The sequence below is a fragment of the Nicotiana tabacum genome, chromosome 4 (assembly GCF_000715075.1).
Source record: "Nicotiana tabacum cultivar K326 chromosome 4, ASM71507v2, whole genome shotgun sequence".
Lineage (NCBI taxonomy): Eukaryota > Viridiplantae > Streptophyta > Magnoliopsida > Solanales > Solanaceae > Nicotiana > Nicotiana tabacum.
The window spans coordinates 60816829-60833831 of NC_134083.1; the positions used below are offsets into that span (position 1 = coordinate 60816829).

The window sequence follows — 17003 nt, forward strand, 5'->3', positions numbered from 1 at the left end:
CATCAGTCCCATAGACTAATGAGTAAGGCGTCTCTCATGTGCTCATCTTCGACGTTGTTCGGTAAGCCCAGAGTACTTCTGGTAATATTTCTGGCCATAAACCTTTGGCGTCTTCGAGTTTATTCTTCATGATGTTCAATATCGATTTGTTAAAGGATTTCACTTGTCCATTGCTCATGGGGTGGTATGGTGTTGAGAGTATTCTTTTGATATGCCATTTCTCAAAAAACTCAACGACTTTCTTTCCTATAAATTGGGGTCCGTTGTTGCAGCTGATATCCTTGGGGAGGCCGAATCGACATATGATGTTTTTCATATGAAACTGATCACCTCTTGTTCACGTATTTGGGCGAATGCTCTTGCTTCTACGCATTTAGAGAAATAGTCACTTCAAACCAAAAGAAATCGTACGTTACCTCGTCCTACCGGAAGGGGGGCCACGATGTCTATTCCCCATTTGATGAACGGCCAAGGGGAAAGTCACTAAGTGTAGGTGTTCGCCTGCTTGGTGAATCATTGGGTCATACTTCTGGCATTGCTCGCATTTTTTCATGAAATATGCGGCCTCTTTCTTCATGGTGGGCCAGTAATATCCTGCCCATACGAGGCATCTAACTAAAGCTTTATTGCCGGAATGAGCTCCACAGCGGCCTTTGTCTACTTCCTCAAGTACGCATCGTACGTCCTCTTGTACAGGTCAATGTGAATGATGATGTACCTTGCTTCTTGCATCCGCAATTTCTTGGCTTTTTTATCAACTGGGAGTATTCCGTTCCGCAAGTATGTAACAATATGGTTGCGCCAGTCCCAAGTCAAGTTTATGGTTCTTACCTCGATTAGGTCTATTAATGAGTTGAAAAGATGGACTACGCTTCTGTCTCCGATTGTAATGTTTTTGGTACCTGCAGCTAATTTGGCGAGGCTATCCGCCTTGGTATTCTATGCTCGGGAGATCTTGTCGAGTTGACACTCGTCGAACTCGGGTAGTGGCTTGCAGATTTCAGTCTAGTACTTTTGTAACCTTTTTTCCTTGATTTGGAAAGTCCATGTGGCTTGGTTGACCACGATTTGAGAATCGCAATGCAGTCTTAGCCGCTTCGCTCCGTATTTGAGTGCTAGTCTTAATCCTGCAATTACGGCCTCATACTCGACCTCGTTGTTAGTCATGTTCAGGCACCTTATGGATTGGCGAATCACTTCGCCTATTGGGACTTCGAGTACGAGTCCTAGCCCGGACCCTGACGCGTTAGACGCCGTCAGTATACAGGACCCAGAGTTCTTGCGATTGGGGAGAAGCGTGGATGGCTTCTTTTTCGACTTCGAGCATTATTTTTGCGCTGAAGTCGGCGACGAAGCCTGCAAGGGCTTGTGACTTTATCGTTATTCGCGGCCAATATGTGATATCGTGCTCGCTCAATTTGATGGCCCATTTGGCCAACCTGCCCGATAGCTCGGGTTTATGCAAAATGCTTCTTAGGGGAAAAGTCGTGAGAACTGAGATAGGGTGGCATTGGAAATATTGTCTAAGCTTTCGTAAAGCTACGACTAAGGCCAGAGCCAGTTTTTCGAGGTGAGGGTATCTCATCTCGGCGTCGACTAGTGTTTTACTAATGTAATAGATGGGAGACTGCGTGCCTTTATTTTCTCGGACCAGGACCGCGCTCATAACTACTTCAAACACGGCGAGATAGACAAGGAGGTGTTGCCCCGATTCTGGTTTTGAAAGCAATGGTGGCGATGACAAGTACACCTTTAACTCCTTTAGGGCTTGGGCGCACTCAGGGGTCCATTGGTGGTCGTTATCCTTTTTGAGTACGCCGAAGAATTTATGGCACATATCAGATGATCGCGAAATGAATCTTGAAAGGGCAGCGATACGGCCAGTCAATCTCAGAACCTGGTTTTTGGTGGTCAGGTGCTATGGTATCCCTTCGATGGCCTTGATTTGGTCTGGATTGACCTCGATACCCCACAGTGACACTAGGAAACCAAAGAATTTTCCTGAGGCCACGCCGAATGCATATTTTTTGGGGTTCAGTTTCATTCTGTATTGCCTGAGTATACCGAAGGCTTCTCTCAAGTGGTCGATGTGATCTTCTTTCCTTTTGGATTTGACTAGCATGTCATCTATATAGACTTCCATCGTTTTTTCGAGTTGGTCTTTGAACATACTCATCACCAACCTTTGATAAGTTGCCCCTGCATTTTTTAGCCCAAAGGGCATCGCCCTGTAGCAGTACGTCCCATGATGAGTGATGAAGGTGGTTTTTTCCTGATCCTCTTCCTCCATGAGGATCTGACTATAGCCCGAGTAGGCATCCAAGAAGCTTAGCAGTTCATGCCCGGCCGTTGCGTCGATGAGTTGGTCGATATGGGGTAATGGAAATAAATCCTTAGGGCATGCTTTGTTTAGGTCAGTGAAATCTACGCACATCTGCCATTTGTCGTTCTTCTTTTTCACCATGACCACGTTGGCGACCCGTTGAGGGTATTTCAACTCCCTGACGGAGCCACTTTCCAACAATTTTTCCACCTCTTCGCGTACTACGTTATTAATTATGGAGTTGAACTTATGCCTAACCTGCCTCACCGGGAGGTGGAATGGATCGACGTTCAATTTGTGTGTGGCGATCTCCTTTGGGATACCTGGCATATCTGCATGGCTGAAAGCAAACAAGTCTGCGTTAGCAGTTAAGAATTGACAAAATTTACCTAGTTCCTGAAGTTTGCAGTCGATATAAGCTTTCCTGCTGTGGTCGTTGTTGTCTAATTAAACGGGGCCGAGGTCCTCTACGGTTGATCTTGCAGCTTCGATCGTATCGGGGTCTCTGATGACGTCCTCGTTGTCATCACATATCGACCTCGACCCTGTTGATTGTTATGCCTTTTTTTCTTCGTCCTTTGTTTGTTGGGTGGCTGCACGGTCTAAGGCGATGCGGTAGCATTCCTGGGATGTGCGTTGTTCCCCTCGTATACTGAATATCCCCCATGAAGTTGGGAATTTGATGACTTGGTACAAGCTGGAAGGGATGGCTCTCATGGTGTGTATCCATGGTCGCCCTATTATGGCATTGTACGTTGTGTCTTGGTCAATGGTATGGAACATGGTTTCCAGCGTGACGCCACCGGCCAGGATGGGGAGTGTGATCTCACCGAATGTTCGCTCGACTGCATTGTTAAAACCCGTTAGTGTGATGCAGCGCGACACTATCTTATCCTCAAGTTTCATTTGTGCAAGCACTCGAGGGTGGATAATGCATGTGTCGCTCCCATTGTCTACAATAATTTGCCTCACATCAGTATCTAAAATACGTAAAGTGATAACAAGAGCATCATAGTGAGGGAGAACCAAACCGTTGGTATCTGACTTATCGAAGATGATACTTTCTTTGAGTTCATCATATCGTTCGTGGGTGATCGACCATTTGAGCTTGTGTGTTGTGGTGAACTTCACACTATTGATGGAAGCATCGTCGCCTCCCCCGATAATCATGTGGATGGTATAGGTCGCGCGAGGGTGGTTTCGGCGGTCCTTGATGTTGTTCACGTCCTCTGGCAAAGTTTATCCCTCCCCGGTCGTTCAACAACTCTTTGAGGTGTCCCTGTTGTAGCATGTTTACGACCTCCTATCTTAGGATGATGCAATCTTCAGTTTTGTGTCCTCGCTATTGATGGAACTCATAGAGGGCATCTAATTTTATGGTATTCGGGTCTGACCCCATCTTTTGCGGCCACTTCACCTTCGATCCGAGCTTCTCCAAGGTTTAGACTATTTCTGTAGGTGACACACAAAAATTGTGAGCGGATAATAAAGGGGGCATATCTCTGTTGTTCTAGTGAGACCCTATTTTTGATAGGGGTGGGCCTTCTTCGTGGCAAGATGAGGACGTAGTGGCGGTTCTAACATATGGTAGATGTCGTTCCCGGTTGGGTCATGAGGCTGCGAGGCCTCTTCTGATATCATTTCTTCTAACTTTCCTGGATTCTGCTTGCATCAAGGTCAATCGATGGTGGGCCCATTGAGGTTATCCTCGTTAGCTCAGACTGCGGTGCAATATGTGTTGTGTATCTCATCCCAACTAGTTGGGGGTACTTCATAAGTCGACTCAGTAGCTTTTTTGTCGCCCTCGAATTTCTGCTCAGTCCGTTTTGAAAAGATGCGATCGTCGTCCCTTCCGATACATTTGGCAAGGTCATTTTCACTCGGTTGAACCGGGCGAGGAATCCCTCAATCCTTCTCCAGGAGACTGTTTAATAGCAAATATGTCGTTTACTCTCGCCTCTGCCTTTTTGGCTCCAGCATGGGCCGTTACGAACTTATCGGCCATTTCTTTGAAGGTTTCAATAGAGCGTGCTGGCAGTTGTGAGTACCAAGTTAACGCTCCACCCGTGATGGTCTCGCCGAACTCCTTTAACAAAATGCAGGATACTTGTTCCTTGGCAAGGTCATTGCCTTTCACGGCGGTCGTGCCATCATGTATTTTCAGATAGGGCAACATCTTAAAGGTCTTTGGTATGGCATGTGGGGCGGCATTATCACTGTACGGCTGCTCGACGAACCGTCCGGTATATCTCTTCGGCAAGATCTTAGGGGTGCCCGGTATCTAATCGACCCCCTCTTTGTTTTCTCTTATTTGATCTCGAAGCGTTTTGTTCTCATTTTCCATTTCCTCAATTCATTTTAAAATGGTTGTGAGAGTGTCGTCACATGCATTATTAATGACATTGTGAGTAATACCTGCCGTTTGAGGAGGAAGGAGTTGACCATGTTGCTCGTTCGCTGGTGGTATAATGCAAGTCCTTGCTTTATTTGTAGTCGCATCTCGAGCGAGCGTATGGAGGACGCTGGTTAGCGTGTCAGTTAGCCTGGCCTCTAGGAGCTTTTTTATTGCTGGTGGCGCCTCCTCCGCCACGGATGTGGAGGTTTCCTTGCCAAGAGACTTTGTGATGATGCCATGGGGATAGTGTGATCCACCTCGCCTGGAAGAGGCATTGGGCGTTGCGCCCTCGTCTACTGCTTCAGAGCTCTCATTAATTATGTTCATAAGGTTAGTTGGGAGATCACTCATTATTCTCATCTTTCTTCTCTGTTACCTGCCATATTAGATCTATGTGTGCAGAGAGAAAAGGATCTTGCTCTTGTTTTTTTTTTTGTTAGTAACGAGTGTCAGTTGTAGATCTAGAAGAAACTAAAAATTTAACTAGAAGATTCTCACAGATGGTGCCAAATTGTTTGACCAAAGAGTATAATTTTCGGCTAAAACTATTATATTTATGTAATAATGGGTTAAACCTAGTTAATGATAATATCTCTAGATACGAGTTTTGAAAGCGTGTGTGAGGTGGAACAGATCCAACAGGGGGTTTCAAGTATTAAATAGTTATAAAATATAAGAAATAATGAAAGAAGGATTGATAATAAATAGTAATAATGGCATTTGAGTAAATAAGAGGAATGATTCATCCAATAAATAATGAGCTAGGTGATTATTCCTCCTGACAATGATGAATGACAGACAGATCTTAGAACATTCGAAATCTTCTCGGATCTGATGGAAAAGTGCAGAATAATGTAAACAAGAATCTTGATTAAAAGGTGTTCTTTGTATCTTTTCAAGAGGGAGAGAATATTTTGTAAAGTCTACTCTTGTCACAATGAATATCACATGCCTCTATTCATTATCTTTTTTATTTATTTATATGGGACATACCCCAAATAAACCCTAATAGTACATGTACAGAGAATATTCAATATATTCTCTTTAATCTCATACCCTAATAAACTAGCCGTTACAGCTCTGTTTACGACGCTTGACATCGACCATCTTCCACATCTCGACCACGGACTTTGTCATCTCCTGGTCGACTAGGTCGACTCCTTTCTCGATACTGCTTAATCCTAAGTATTGAGGCGGATTTCGACCCATACACTGACATAAACGTTGAAATAGACTTCAATTTGCCTGAACAAGAAGGGATCAAGCACCAATGCGCAATGTTAGTGGTGAATGATAGTGTAGAATCATTTAGGGGAGTCACCTTCCAAGGGCAGAATGGTCAGTGAGCCACACAAGAAACTAAGAATCACATGTTAACGTTTAAAATTATAATTTATGTATATCAATTAAGAAATTAAATCGTAATCTAACCAACTATTTGCGTAAAGATCTAAATAAGTTAGGTAACTACTTGCGCTGGCATATCCATTTCAGACACTAACAAGTAGTATATTGGTCTCAAATGGATTAAAAGAAGCATTAAATTTGTTACTTATTGTTAAATTTAAGTCAGATCATTTGCAACAAGACTAAATGTCTAATCCTTTCGTTCGTAAGTAATCAACATTGATGATGAAGATCCAACCCTTGTACTAACATTTATTGCCTTCGCCGACCATCTCTTTCAATGAATTAAAAATTATTAGAAGAGAGGATTAGGACAAAATTGGTAAATTAAAAAAAAAGATCAAAAACTACTTTACACATCACTTGCTTGCCCGAAAATTCCTCCTTGGTCCCTAGTTTCTCAATCAATTATTCTTTATTTTCCTCAATTGGTGTTCCATGTCTGTAATCTGTATTGAAATCCAATTAATTTAAATTTGAATTGATTAGACTCATTAAAAGGATAAATGTCTGGGTTTTAGGCTCGAAATCAAAGCTTCCAACTAAATATGAAGGGAATCTATCAATTTTACCACAAGCGTGGGTGATTTCGATTTCAGTTTGTTTGGCCTCGCTTTTTTTGCTAATTTTTTTTTAAAATTAAGTTGTTTGGTTAAGTTTTTAGAAGAAAGAAAAAGTATGTACTTTTGAATAGAACTAAAAGCAATTTTTGAAAAACTAAAAAATAAATAAATATCTTCTACTACTACTTTTGAGAAAAGAATATATTTAAAAGCCAAATACAAATTGTTGCTTAAAATTAATTAGTCAAATATAAATTATTTTTTATTACAATTTTTTTTTAGAAATACTTTTTTTAAAACCTAATTTTAACAAGTTGTTTGGATGGTTCTTACATATTGTATCGTTAATTTAAATACAATATTTGTTTTGAGTGTTACTTAAATTTTATTGTATCGTATCGTTAAATCCGTCGTTACATAATGACGAAAAATGTCACTTTATGGAACGACGAATTTGGTATGGTGACATTGTTAACTTATTATTTTCTCTGATCTTGTCCTTTCTTATTATTAAATAATCATATTTTATCCTCTATATTACTTTTTATATAATAATTTTATCTTGTATTCTATTTTTTAAATAATATTATAAATTTATTTTTTATATTAATAATATATGACATCATCAAACGATAATAAACGATACTATTTATCTAAATATTATATTTATCAAATTATTCATTACAATACAACACATTCTAAAACCGCACATAAAAACAATCCAAACAAGCTGTAAAAGTTTGGCAAGACAGATCCATTTTCAGTATAGAGTATAGACAAAGAGGCATGGAAGTACCCCAATCGCATCGTCTCCACGTAAGCTCGTAAATGTAAAATTTTATTTAGTAAGAAAGAGTAATAAATCTGGCATTTCAACAAATGGTGGGGTCCAAAGCACAGAGGATTATAAGCATGTAAAGTGGATGCATGTGGAACGCCACGTTGCCATTCTCTCTTCGGTGACAAGCTTCAAACGCCAGGCGTCTCTCTCGAATCTGAGTGAGTTTCTCTCTCTCTCCTCCGCCACTTCACAACAAATACATTCACTCATTTTCACATACGCACACACTACTCTCCTCTCTACGTATTATATATATCATCATATCACTTTTTTTCTGGATTTTTAGGGTTTCCTGATTCTTCCTTTTCAGCTTTCTGGATTGAGAAAGCTTAAAAGAGGCTTCGATTCCTCGCTGTCTTTCCCTCTCTCTTTAATTTATCTTCGGATTTTTTTTTATTTTTTATTTTTATATATTTAATTTAATTTGTGGATCGAGAAAAAAGTTGGAGGTGAATCTGATTCCAGATATACTACGATCTTCTGTGCTTGCCTTTTTTCATCATTCGATTCCGATTTCTGTAGACCTGAACCTGCATGTTTTACACAGATCGATCTGTTAATATTCATTTTTTTTACCTTATCGTGGAATAAAGGCTGATTTATAGGATCTACCGTTCGAGTTATGTATTCGAGATTCACGGAATCTACTCTTTTGATTGTAAGATCAGATCCATCATGATTCTCTTTTTTTCTTTTCGCTTTCTGATTTTCTTAAGAAGGAATTAATTGAAGTAGAGACGGTATATTTTTTTAAAACTGTATTTAATTCACTGAGAATATGGGGAAATTGTTTAATTCTCTCTCTACTTGTAATTTCATTAAATGCTTAAACAATGTTTAGCAGTTAAAGTGATAGAAACGGTAATTAATAGTCTTTGAGCAATTGTTAGGATTTTTTTTTTAATTAAATTTTTTTAAATGAATTATCTGATGATCGTAGGTGCTGGTGTTTTTTCTTCTCAGGTTCAAGTTCCGGCAGTTAATGCGGCAAATTCAAATTTAGATGTTATGCAATAGCTGCGTAAGGTTCGTGGTTTTTCAAGCAGCATATATTGATAGACACATTGAGCAAAGGAAATTTATCAAACTCATTAAAAGTTTGAATGCAACTCGTAGCATAAGTTATTCTTGGAATAGTGTATATACAGCAAGGAGAACGATGATGGTGGATATTGGTGCAACTGCTAAAGGAGGACCTGTCGTTGATGTTTCACCAGAGAAGGATGATAATAATGGTGGTTTCGCAAGCGGAGGATGGAAGAGGTGATTCATTTTAGCAGATGTAATATTGTAATATTATATCCTTGAGATATGTATCGTTGCAAGATAACCAATAATAGTTTTACCTGATGGAGCATTCATGGATCATAGACTTTGTCATGCAAAACACATAGCATTCTTCGTAGATTCCACTTAGCGTTCTTCTGGCTTATTGAGGTAGTAAGGCGCATACTTTGCACTGCACGGTTCTGATAAGCTCCATGAAGCTTTGTGACTGAAATATACTCACAATGTTTGATTTGATCATCCAGATTTCTATGGGGATGAATGTGCAGCCCTTGTCGAAAATTAGTGTCCCTTAACATAACTCGTTTTTTCTGACTTAGATATTAGCCTGCACTTAATGCCAAAAAAATAAAAGAAGTTAGCACAGGGTATGGGTGAGTGTGGAGAGTTGATATTCTGAAGTTTAATATTACTCTTACTTTCAACACTTTTCTCAACTAGATCATTCAAAAAGCTGCTCCCTTGTTTGCCTTGTCTTTGTCGTAGTCGACAGCTTTGTCTCACAACTTACTCCTCCTGAGTACAGATGCATGATACTAATGTTTCACAAACAGGCTTGTAACATCAATATTCTACTTATTGACGGAAGAACAGATGGTTTACGGGTTAATTTTTCAGCCCTATGTTTTTTGAGATGTTCAAAAATTTTAACTTCTAGCAGAATATTCTGACAAAATCAACGAAAAGAGCTTAGGGATATCATATGCAGAAAACCGTTCAAAACTATTACTCCTATAAGATTTTCTTGGTGATAGAGAATTTGTGACCTTCACTTCTAAAAATGACAAGCTTTCGTATGTTCTATTTTAACTCCTAATTTGGTAAAAAAGTAGAGTGTGTAACTGCTTGTTGTATTGGTGATATTGTCTTCGGAGAAACTTTTTCTCATGCATTTGCTTCTTTACCCTTGCCATTCAAAGGGATGATGTCGATAAAGGTTTTGAGATTGACTGGGTAGGTGTTATATGCTATGATGAAATTTTATATGTTGTTCGTTGTGAGTTGACAAGATACATGTTTCATTTTAATCACCATGTTTACTCTACATGTATAATAGATGTTCATTTGTATTTTGCTATGAGTAACTCATACTTGTTGTCAAAATTCGTTTGTAAAAATTGCTCATACTTCTTTTCGTCCATTCCTGCTTCGCAGTGAAGATGGAAGACTGAGTTGTGGTTATTCAAGCTTTAGAGGGAAAAGAGCCACCATGGAGGATTTTTATGACATTAAAACTTCCAAAGTTGATGGACAAACAGTTTGCTTATTTGGGATATTTGATGGTTAGAACTTGCCGATCATCCTTCAGCTTGGAACATGATCTAGGATTTACATAATGACCAATAAGTCAATCATTGTGAATCTTCTGGCTTGAAGCTTGCATTTGCTATGCCTCGTCTTTATATTAGTAGCTTAGTGTTTTGCATGAATACGGGTCGGTGAGCTATTGTTTGCATGAACTGGTGAATCTAAGGGTCTGTTGTTTTACGGAACAAATCGTTATTTTCCTGAAAGCAGTTTTGTTTTTGAAAACCAAAGGCTATTGTTTTTATTGTGCGGGGCAGAGCTGTTTGTTTTCTGAAAAACAAAAAACTAGCCAGAAGGTTGTTTTCCGGAAAACACCTATTTTAACACACAGAACTTATTCTTCCATAACATATGAAAATCCATATTTAAGATCTTATTGTCTTCCAAAATAAAACCATACAAATACTAAACCAACATCTGACTCCGGTTGAAATGCAAAGGCTACCTACAGTTCAAAAGAGAGGGATGCTCTACTGGAATGGAATTGGTAGAACCTCAAACTAGGGAGAGTTTTGTACTCCTTTCTAAAATCACATATCCTTCGATCTAACTGCTTTAATTTTTTTTCCAGTGGGGGCTTTAGAGAGAGGCGGTCCCTAGCGAAAGACTAATAGTGACCTCCAAGTGGGGTTTCTGAAATTTATTTTCCATTTAGTTTCAGCTATTTGATTGCTCTCACTTGGCAGCTAGCTGAACAGTTTTCTAATCTAAAAACTGTATTTCGATATTAGTCTCAAATATTTTATGAGTGTGTGACAACTTTGGTCTTTTCTGAGGGTTGACTGTTAAATTCTTACATTTCTGCAGACTAGGTAGAATAAGCATTGCTCTTTTTTAATCATTATGTCATGTTACTGCAGGCCATGGTGGTTCCCGAGCAGCTGAGTTTCTGAAGAAACATCTCTTTGAGAATCTAATGAAACATCCAGAGTTCCCAACGAACGCCAAGTTGGCCATAAGTGAGTTCATATCTGTTGTCCTATGGATGCATAATATGAATCTCCACTTTTGTACTTTCTCAGTGGGCTCGAAATGTGCGATCTGTCCATTGAAGCTGACATATCTAAGTTTGACATATTTATGCTGTCATAACATCTAAAATGCGTCGCACATGACAATGACAAGGGCAAAGTACTTGAGCAACACGTCAGTTCAAGAATACTGAAACTTAGAAACTTTTCTCTCTCTCTTTCTCTGTGTGTGTGTGGGTGTCTTCTGTCTCTCTCTCTCTTTGTATTCTATTACTTCTGAAGTTGTAGCTGTGTGTCCAATTCATTATTATCTTCACTGGGACAAAGTGGTGTGCGACTCTATTTTGCTCATGACATTAAGTTTGTGGACTACTTTCATCATATTGCAGGTGAAACATATCAACAAACAGACATGGACTTCTTAGATTCTGAAAAAGATACCTTCCGAGATGATGGTTCCACTGCTTCAACAGCAGTTCTAGTTGGTAACCATCTCTATGTTGCCAATGTTGGAGATTCGCGGACTATAATATCGAAGGGCGGAAAAGGTAACATCAGATTGGTAACAGTTTAAAAGTTCTGGAATTTGAGAATAGAAATAGTAGCAGATAGTTTCAGCAGCCACCAGGGGATGATGAATGATCCTTTTTTTATTGTATAGGTATCTCTGCTTCATGTAAAAATGTGATACTGGCGGGCTCGCTAGATCATGTGATTTCTATAAATGTGAAATTTCATTTCCTTTAAAGCAGGCATTACCATGTAAAACCAGATAACAACTAAGCAAGTTAGTACAATTACGTAGGTTTTTCCCGTTTTGCGATATACAGAAGTGGAAGTGATAGTATAGCTGGAAATTGAAGCAATAAATAATTGGTATCCTCCATGGTCCTGAAGTTCTGTTATTTTCTTATGCCTTATGCTGTATTTTATATGGTAATATTTCTCTCATATGTTATAGTTAATAGCTTATCGTCACTCTCTTGTCATTTTGTAGCCTAAAATCTTGAGACAACTAGCATCTTGACTAGACACTTAATTAATTCAGTTTCATGCTTGACAGCAATTGCTCTTTCTGAGGATCATAAGCCCAATCGAACTGATGAGAGGAAGAGAATTGAAAGTGCCGGAGGTGTTGTGATGTGGGCTGGTAAGCAATTTTCTCTGCCTATAAGGCATTGCTCAAATTTGGGTTGTTTGCCTGTTAATTAATAGTTTCAACTTGTGGGTTGTCCTGTCAGAAATGGAACATCGTAGTGAATTTTCTGATGCTTTAAGAGAATGTGTTTTGTCATCAATTAGTCATCTGATACAAAGACACAACTTGTATGTCCTCCATTTGTTTTGCATCGATTTAATTCATTGTGGTACAGACAGTTGTCAAAGGGAAGATTTTTAGGCTACATGGATGTAATTGTAGAGGCTTAAAATGTCTGCAAACCATGGAGAATGGAAGAAAGATGCTAAAGGAAGGAGATTTCACTGTTTTCATAAAGTTTGGCTTAAATTTTTCGGTAGTTCTCCAGTTTCGTCGTACCATTCTTTAGGTGGTAGATTGGGTAGAGTGTTATAGGTCGTCATGGAATCAAGTTACTCTTATAATTTTGTTAAAATGTTGTTGCATGTGTGCATGCTACAACTATGAGATGTTTAGTGCGTGGTAGTGGAGCAGGTGTCCATCTGGAAATAGATGCCTTGCCTATGTGGATGTCCACTTGCATGCATCTAGCTAACTATTTGTTTTATTGGAATAAAGAAGCTAGCGAAAGGAGACTTCATTGTTGTATTGACTTGAATTTTTCGGTAATCCTCCAGTTTATTCTTACCTTTCTGTTAGTGGTAGATTGGGCAGAGTGGTATAGGTCATGTGGGAATCAAGTTACGCTTATACTTGTATTAAAATGTGGTTGCACGTGTGCGTGCTACACTTCCATCTTGAAATTGATGTTTTGCATGTGTGGTAATGTCCACTTGCATCCATCTAACGAACTATTTGTTTTCTTGGAAAACCCTATTTACTGCTGGATTAACCTAATGTTCTCACATTTAATGAACGTCTTCTTTGGTGAGTGGACCCTTGCTGCTGTCATATTTGTTGCATGAACTTTTGTATAATCTCTGTGCTATACATCGTTTATGCTTTCTGTTTCTGTATTATCAGGTACCTGGAGAGTTGGTGGTGTATTAGCAATGTCACGTGCTTTTGGCAACCGTATGTTGAAGCAATTTGTCGTGGCTGAACCTGAGATTCAGGTAGATTTATCTATAATCTATTTTTTTTTTTTGCTTCTTTAGATGTGTAAAAATGAAAGCCATAGTGGCTGGAGGACTTGCGATACTTTGCTCCCCCACCCAACCAAAAAAGAATATACTTGCTGAGCAATTGGATTAGTAGGATGTCGTGTCCCCTCTGACAAGACCTGCAGCCTACCTTCAAGCAGTCACTGTACTGCAATATTTTTAGGTTTCATGCACTGGCATGGACAGCCTATATGAGGTGCAGGTCAGTGCATGTGCTCTAAGGGATTGTTAGAGTTTAGATAACTGGGAAATGTATGTGACTTATGCCCAACACTTGCACTTCATGAACAATTTATCTAGCGCCGCCGTCTTCGCAAAAGCCCTGTGTGTATGAGTTCTGCATCATAATTTCTTGTCTTAATTGGCTAAAATAGAAAGATGTTTTAATTTTATTATATTTCTATTCAAAGAGGACTCAACTACTTCGCTCTTGCGGAAAATCTTTGTTTTCCTTTTTTGGGGGGGCTACAGAAGCAGCAGCTTCCTAATGATCAGTTAATAAAAATGTCATTTCCACATCTTCGGAATCTTTTGTCAGTTGCCAGGGCTAGAATCCGACACACGCCCTTTTTAACAGTCTAGTCCTAGTGAAGTTGGCCTGTAAAGAATTAGTACCAAGAACGATGTACTTTTAAGGAATAAAACAATTAGACCGATTGGGTTATGGGAGGATAGAGGGGAGAAGGGCTGCTAAGTTGGACGGATTTACTTATGAAACTAAAGAGTTGGAGCCTTGAAGGCATTTGATATTTATCATAGTCATTTATCATCTCTCTATATGTTTCAGGATCAAGAGATTGATGAGGAATTAGAACTACTCGTGCTTGCCAGTGATGGGCTCTGGGATGTTGTACCAAATGAGGTAAATCCTGTGCGTGTAGGCACGCTTGCTTTCTCTTTTCTTCCTTCCATCTCTTTTTTTCAGAGTCGCGCTGTTTCCTGTCTTCCTGGCCTCCTTTCGGTGGTAACTTGAAGATTTTTAGGCTATATCACAGCATTCTGACAGGTTACTGTAATTGTTTTGAGAACTCAAAGCCTGAACTTCTAGACCGGCTTCTCTTTTGTGGGTGATCTCTTTAGATATCGGTGTTTTTTCATTTAGTTGCTGATTTTTGTCATCCTTTAGGATGCTATTTCACTTGCACAAGCAGAAGAAGAACCAGAAGCAGCTGCTAGGAAGCTAACAGAAACTGCATTTACTCGAGGTAGTGCTGACAATATTACCTGCATAGTGGTGAAGTTTCACCACAAGAAGGTTGAACCAGAGGGGAGCCAGCAAGGTTGAAGAATTTGTTGATGCTGCATCTGCCTTTTCCTGGAGGAAGGCTGCTTCAATGCGACGATGCCAGTGCAAGTTGCTGACGATAGCATCAACAGGGGCTGTCATTTTTTCATTCATTTCTTTGCATTGTTTTTCCCCGTCATCCTGTTTAACTGTTGTATTTAAGGTGTCTGCGTTTGTGCGTCTGCTTTCTCCTTTTCTGTAGAGGTATTATCTGGATAAACTTTACTGTGAAACGTAGTTAAAAGTCAAAAAAAACTTGGTAGTTCTACTTTAAGTACTACCTGGCTGCATGGAGCCATTGAAGGATTTCCATGCATCCCTTATGATTTGCCATATAACCTTCAGAAAGATGATTTGATGAATGGCGTACTTACTAGTGTTTCTAAGTGATTGGATGTGTATCGATAACCTCTAGTTTTAAACCAAGTTGGTAAATGACTGCCTTCAGGTGAGTGACATATTGTCTTGCCAGATGAAGGGAGGTGCTGGAAGTGTAGCGTGTGGAGTATGCAGCGTTTACTATCATAGAGTGTAGCTGTGAAGGAAACAAAAGGCTCGTGCAATATATATGCGCAGTGCTCGTGCTAAGATATATATGCACAATCGTGTGCTTTTATGTAGTGAGTTTATGTTAAAAGTTATATTTACAGTTCGAAATCAAGTCAAACCTAGCAGTCATGAAATTAAAGTATTCCGCGTAACTGGGGACGAGTGTTTCTGTTGCAGCGGTATAGTTAAAATACACCATGGGAGTTCATCTTCTTATCTTTTTGATGCTTGAATATGTCCCGGATGAGTGAGAAGTGAAAATCGAGTGAATGGGGAGTTGGAGTGCAGGAATTTGGCTTGCCTTACGACATTGGGTCAAATCAACATAGTTCATAGTGATAAGAGACGATCATAATTGCTCAAAGTCAACCTAGCAACCAATGTGTGCATAAGAGGAGATTTTTATAGTAGTTGAAAATAGATTAGATTCTTCTGTTCCACCTTGAACTCAACGAGCAGCTTATAAATGATGAATTTAATTTTACCACGGTTGCAATATGGACATCTAGGTAAATCATATTTGACACTTGATCTCGTTCATATTTGACACTTGATCTCGTTCATAATTGCTGTAAGTCAACCTTGCTGTCGAATTGAACATATTCTCTATGTTTTATACATGTATTTTGGTTTGAATATTGTTTAAACAAAGATCGCAGTTTCCTTATTTATTTTTTTCGGATATCAGAAGAGCTGTATTTTTCTGATAGACCATGCTTAGAAATTCAACAATGATTGTAAGCTTTGACTAAGAAGCTAGAATTACAAACATATCTAAACTATAACTCCCTGAATATCTAAACTATTTAAAAAAAAAAGAGGACAAATTGTGAACTTCTCAACATAATCTTGCATGTTCAAAACATTTAAAAAATTTAGTCAATAAAATTCATAGTAATTAACATTCTAAAAGTATTCGATTTGATCACAGATTGAAAAGGTAGTTAAATATTTGTAAATTTAAGGGCTCTTAATCAGAGACAAGTTTAGAATTTAAAACCAGATACGTCTCCTAACCTATTCATATTTTTAAAGGTTTTATGTAAAAAATTTAAATATATGTATATATATTTAAATCGCTTATGTGTTGGATTTGCCTCAATTGCCAACCTGGATCACCATGATTCATAAAAGAAATTTCCTATGATTATTAGTTTATTACTTCATATGTTACATTCTATGTAACACATTTTTCTTTTTAGTCTATCATTATTTTTACTTCCAAATCTTTTCAAAATCTTTCCTTACATATTTAAATTATTTTCTTTTTGACTCTTTTCGTAATATGGATTTGTTTATGAAGAATAAGAGTTTCTTCTTGTGAAAATTTCATATTGACGAGACGTTAAGATCGGAAATTTGGGTAGTGCGGAATTTAGCCAAACAACATTATAATGACAATAACAAAGGCAATGCAAGTTGATAATAATGCTAATTGAAGAAGATAAAGAAGGCACAAAATTTAATGTGGTTCGGTTAAAGAGATCTACGCTCACAAGCGAAGAAGAGCAATTTCACTATAACGACTGGTATACAAAAGAGAGCACAAAATTTGAGATGAAACTCTAATTATCCCAAAATATATCCAAGAGAATAACCTCGCTATAATCACTCACAAAGAAGAGGTTCACTCAAAGTGTTTCCCAAACACTAACTCTATGGAATATAACAAAAATTCTCTAAAACAAGAATACTCAAAATTAGTTTCTAATTAAAATATGGGATGATTCAAATGAAGTAAGATGACCCAATGACGGATTTACATGGACCCAA

General features: G+C 38.6%; 1 protein-coding gene across 7 annotated transcripts; it reads left to right on the plus strand.

Annotated features, from left to right (window-relative positions):
• The first annotated feature begins 7557 nt into the window (after positions 1-7557).
• Positions 7558-15043, plus strand: LOC107758981 (putative protein phosphatase 2C 76). Of its 7 annotated transcripts, XM_075251935.1 has the most exons (11): positions 7636-7687; positions 8123-8187; positions 8493-8555; positions 8667-8792; positions 9972-10099; positions 10985-11083; positions 11485-11643; positions 12159-12245; positions 13257-13348; positions 14184-14258; positions 14523-15043. In XM_075251935.1, the coding sequence occupies exons 3-11, from the start codon at positions 8533-8535 to the stop codon at positions 14679-14681; spliced, it is 948 nt and encodes a 315-aa protein (XP_075108036.1). In that variant the 5' UTR covers positions 7636-7687; positions 8123-8187; positions 8493-8532; the 3' UTR covers positions 14682-15043. The 7 variants fall into 7 exon arrangements, with proteins under 7 accessions (XP_016432320.1, XP_016432316.1, XP_075108039.1 ...); XM_016576834.2 differs by lacking the exon at positions 8123-8187 and having other exon boundaries at positions 7558-7687; XM_075251938.1 differs by lacking the exon at positions 8123-8187 and having other exon boundaries at positions 7633-7687; positions 8678-8792.
• Positions 15044-17003: the final 1960 nt, after the last annotated feature.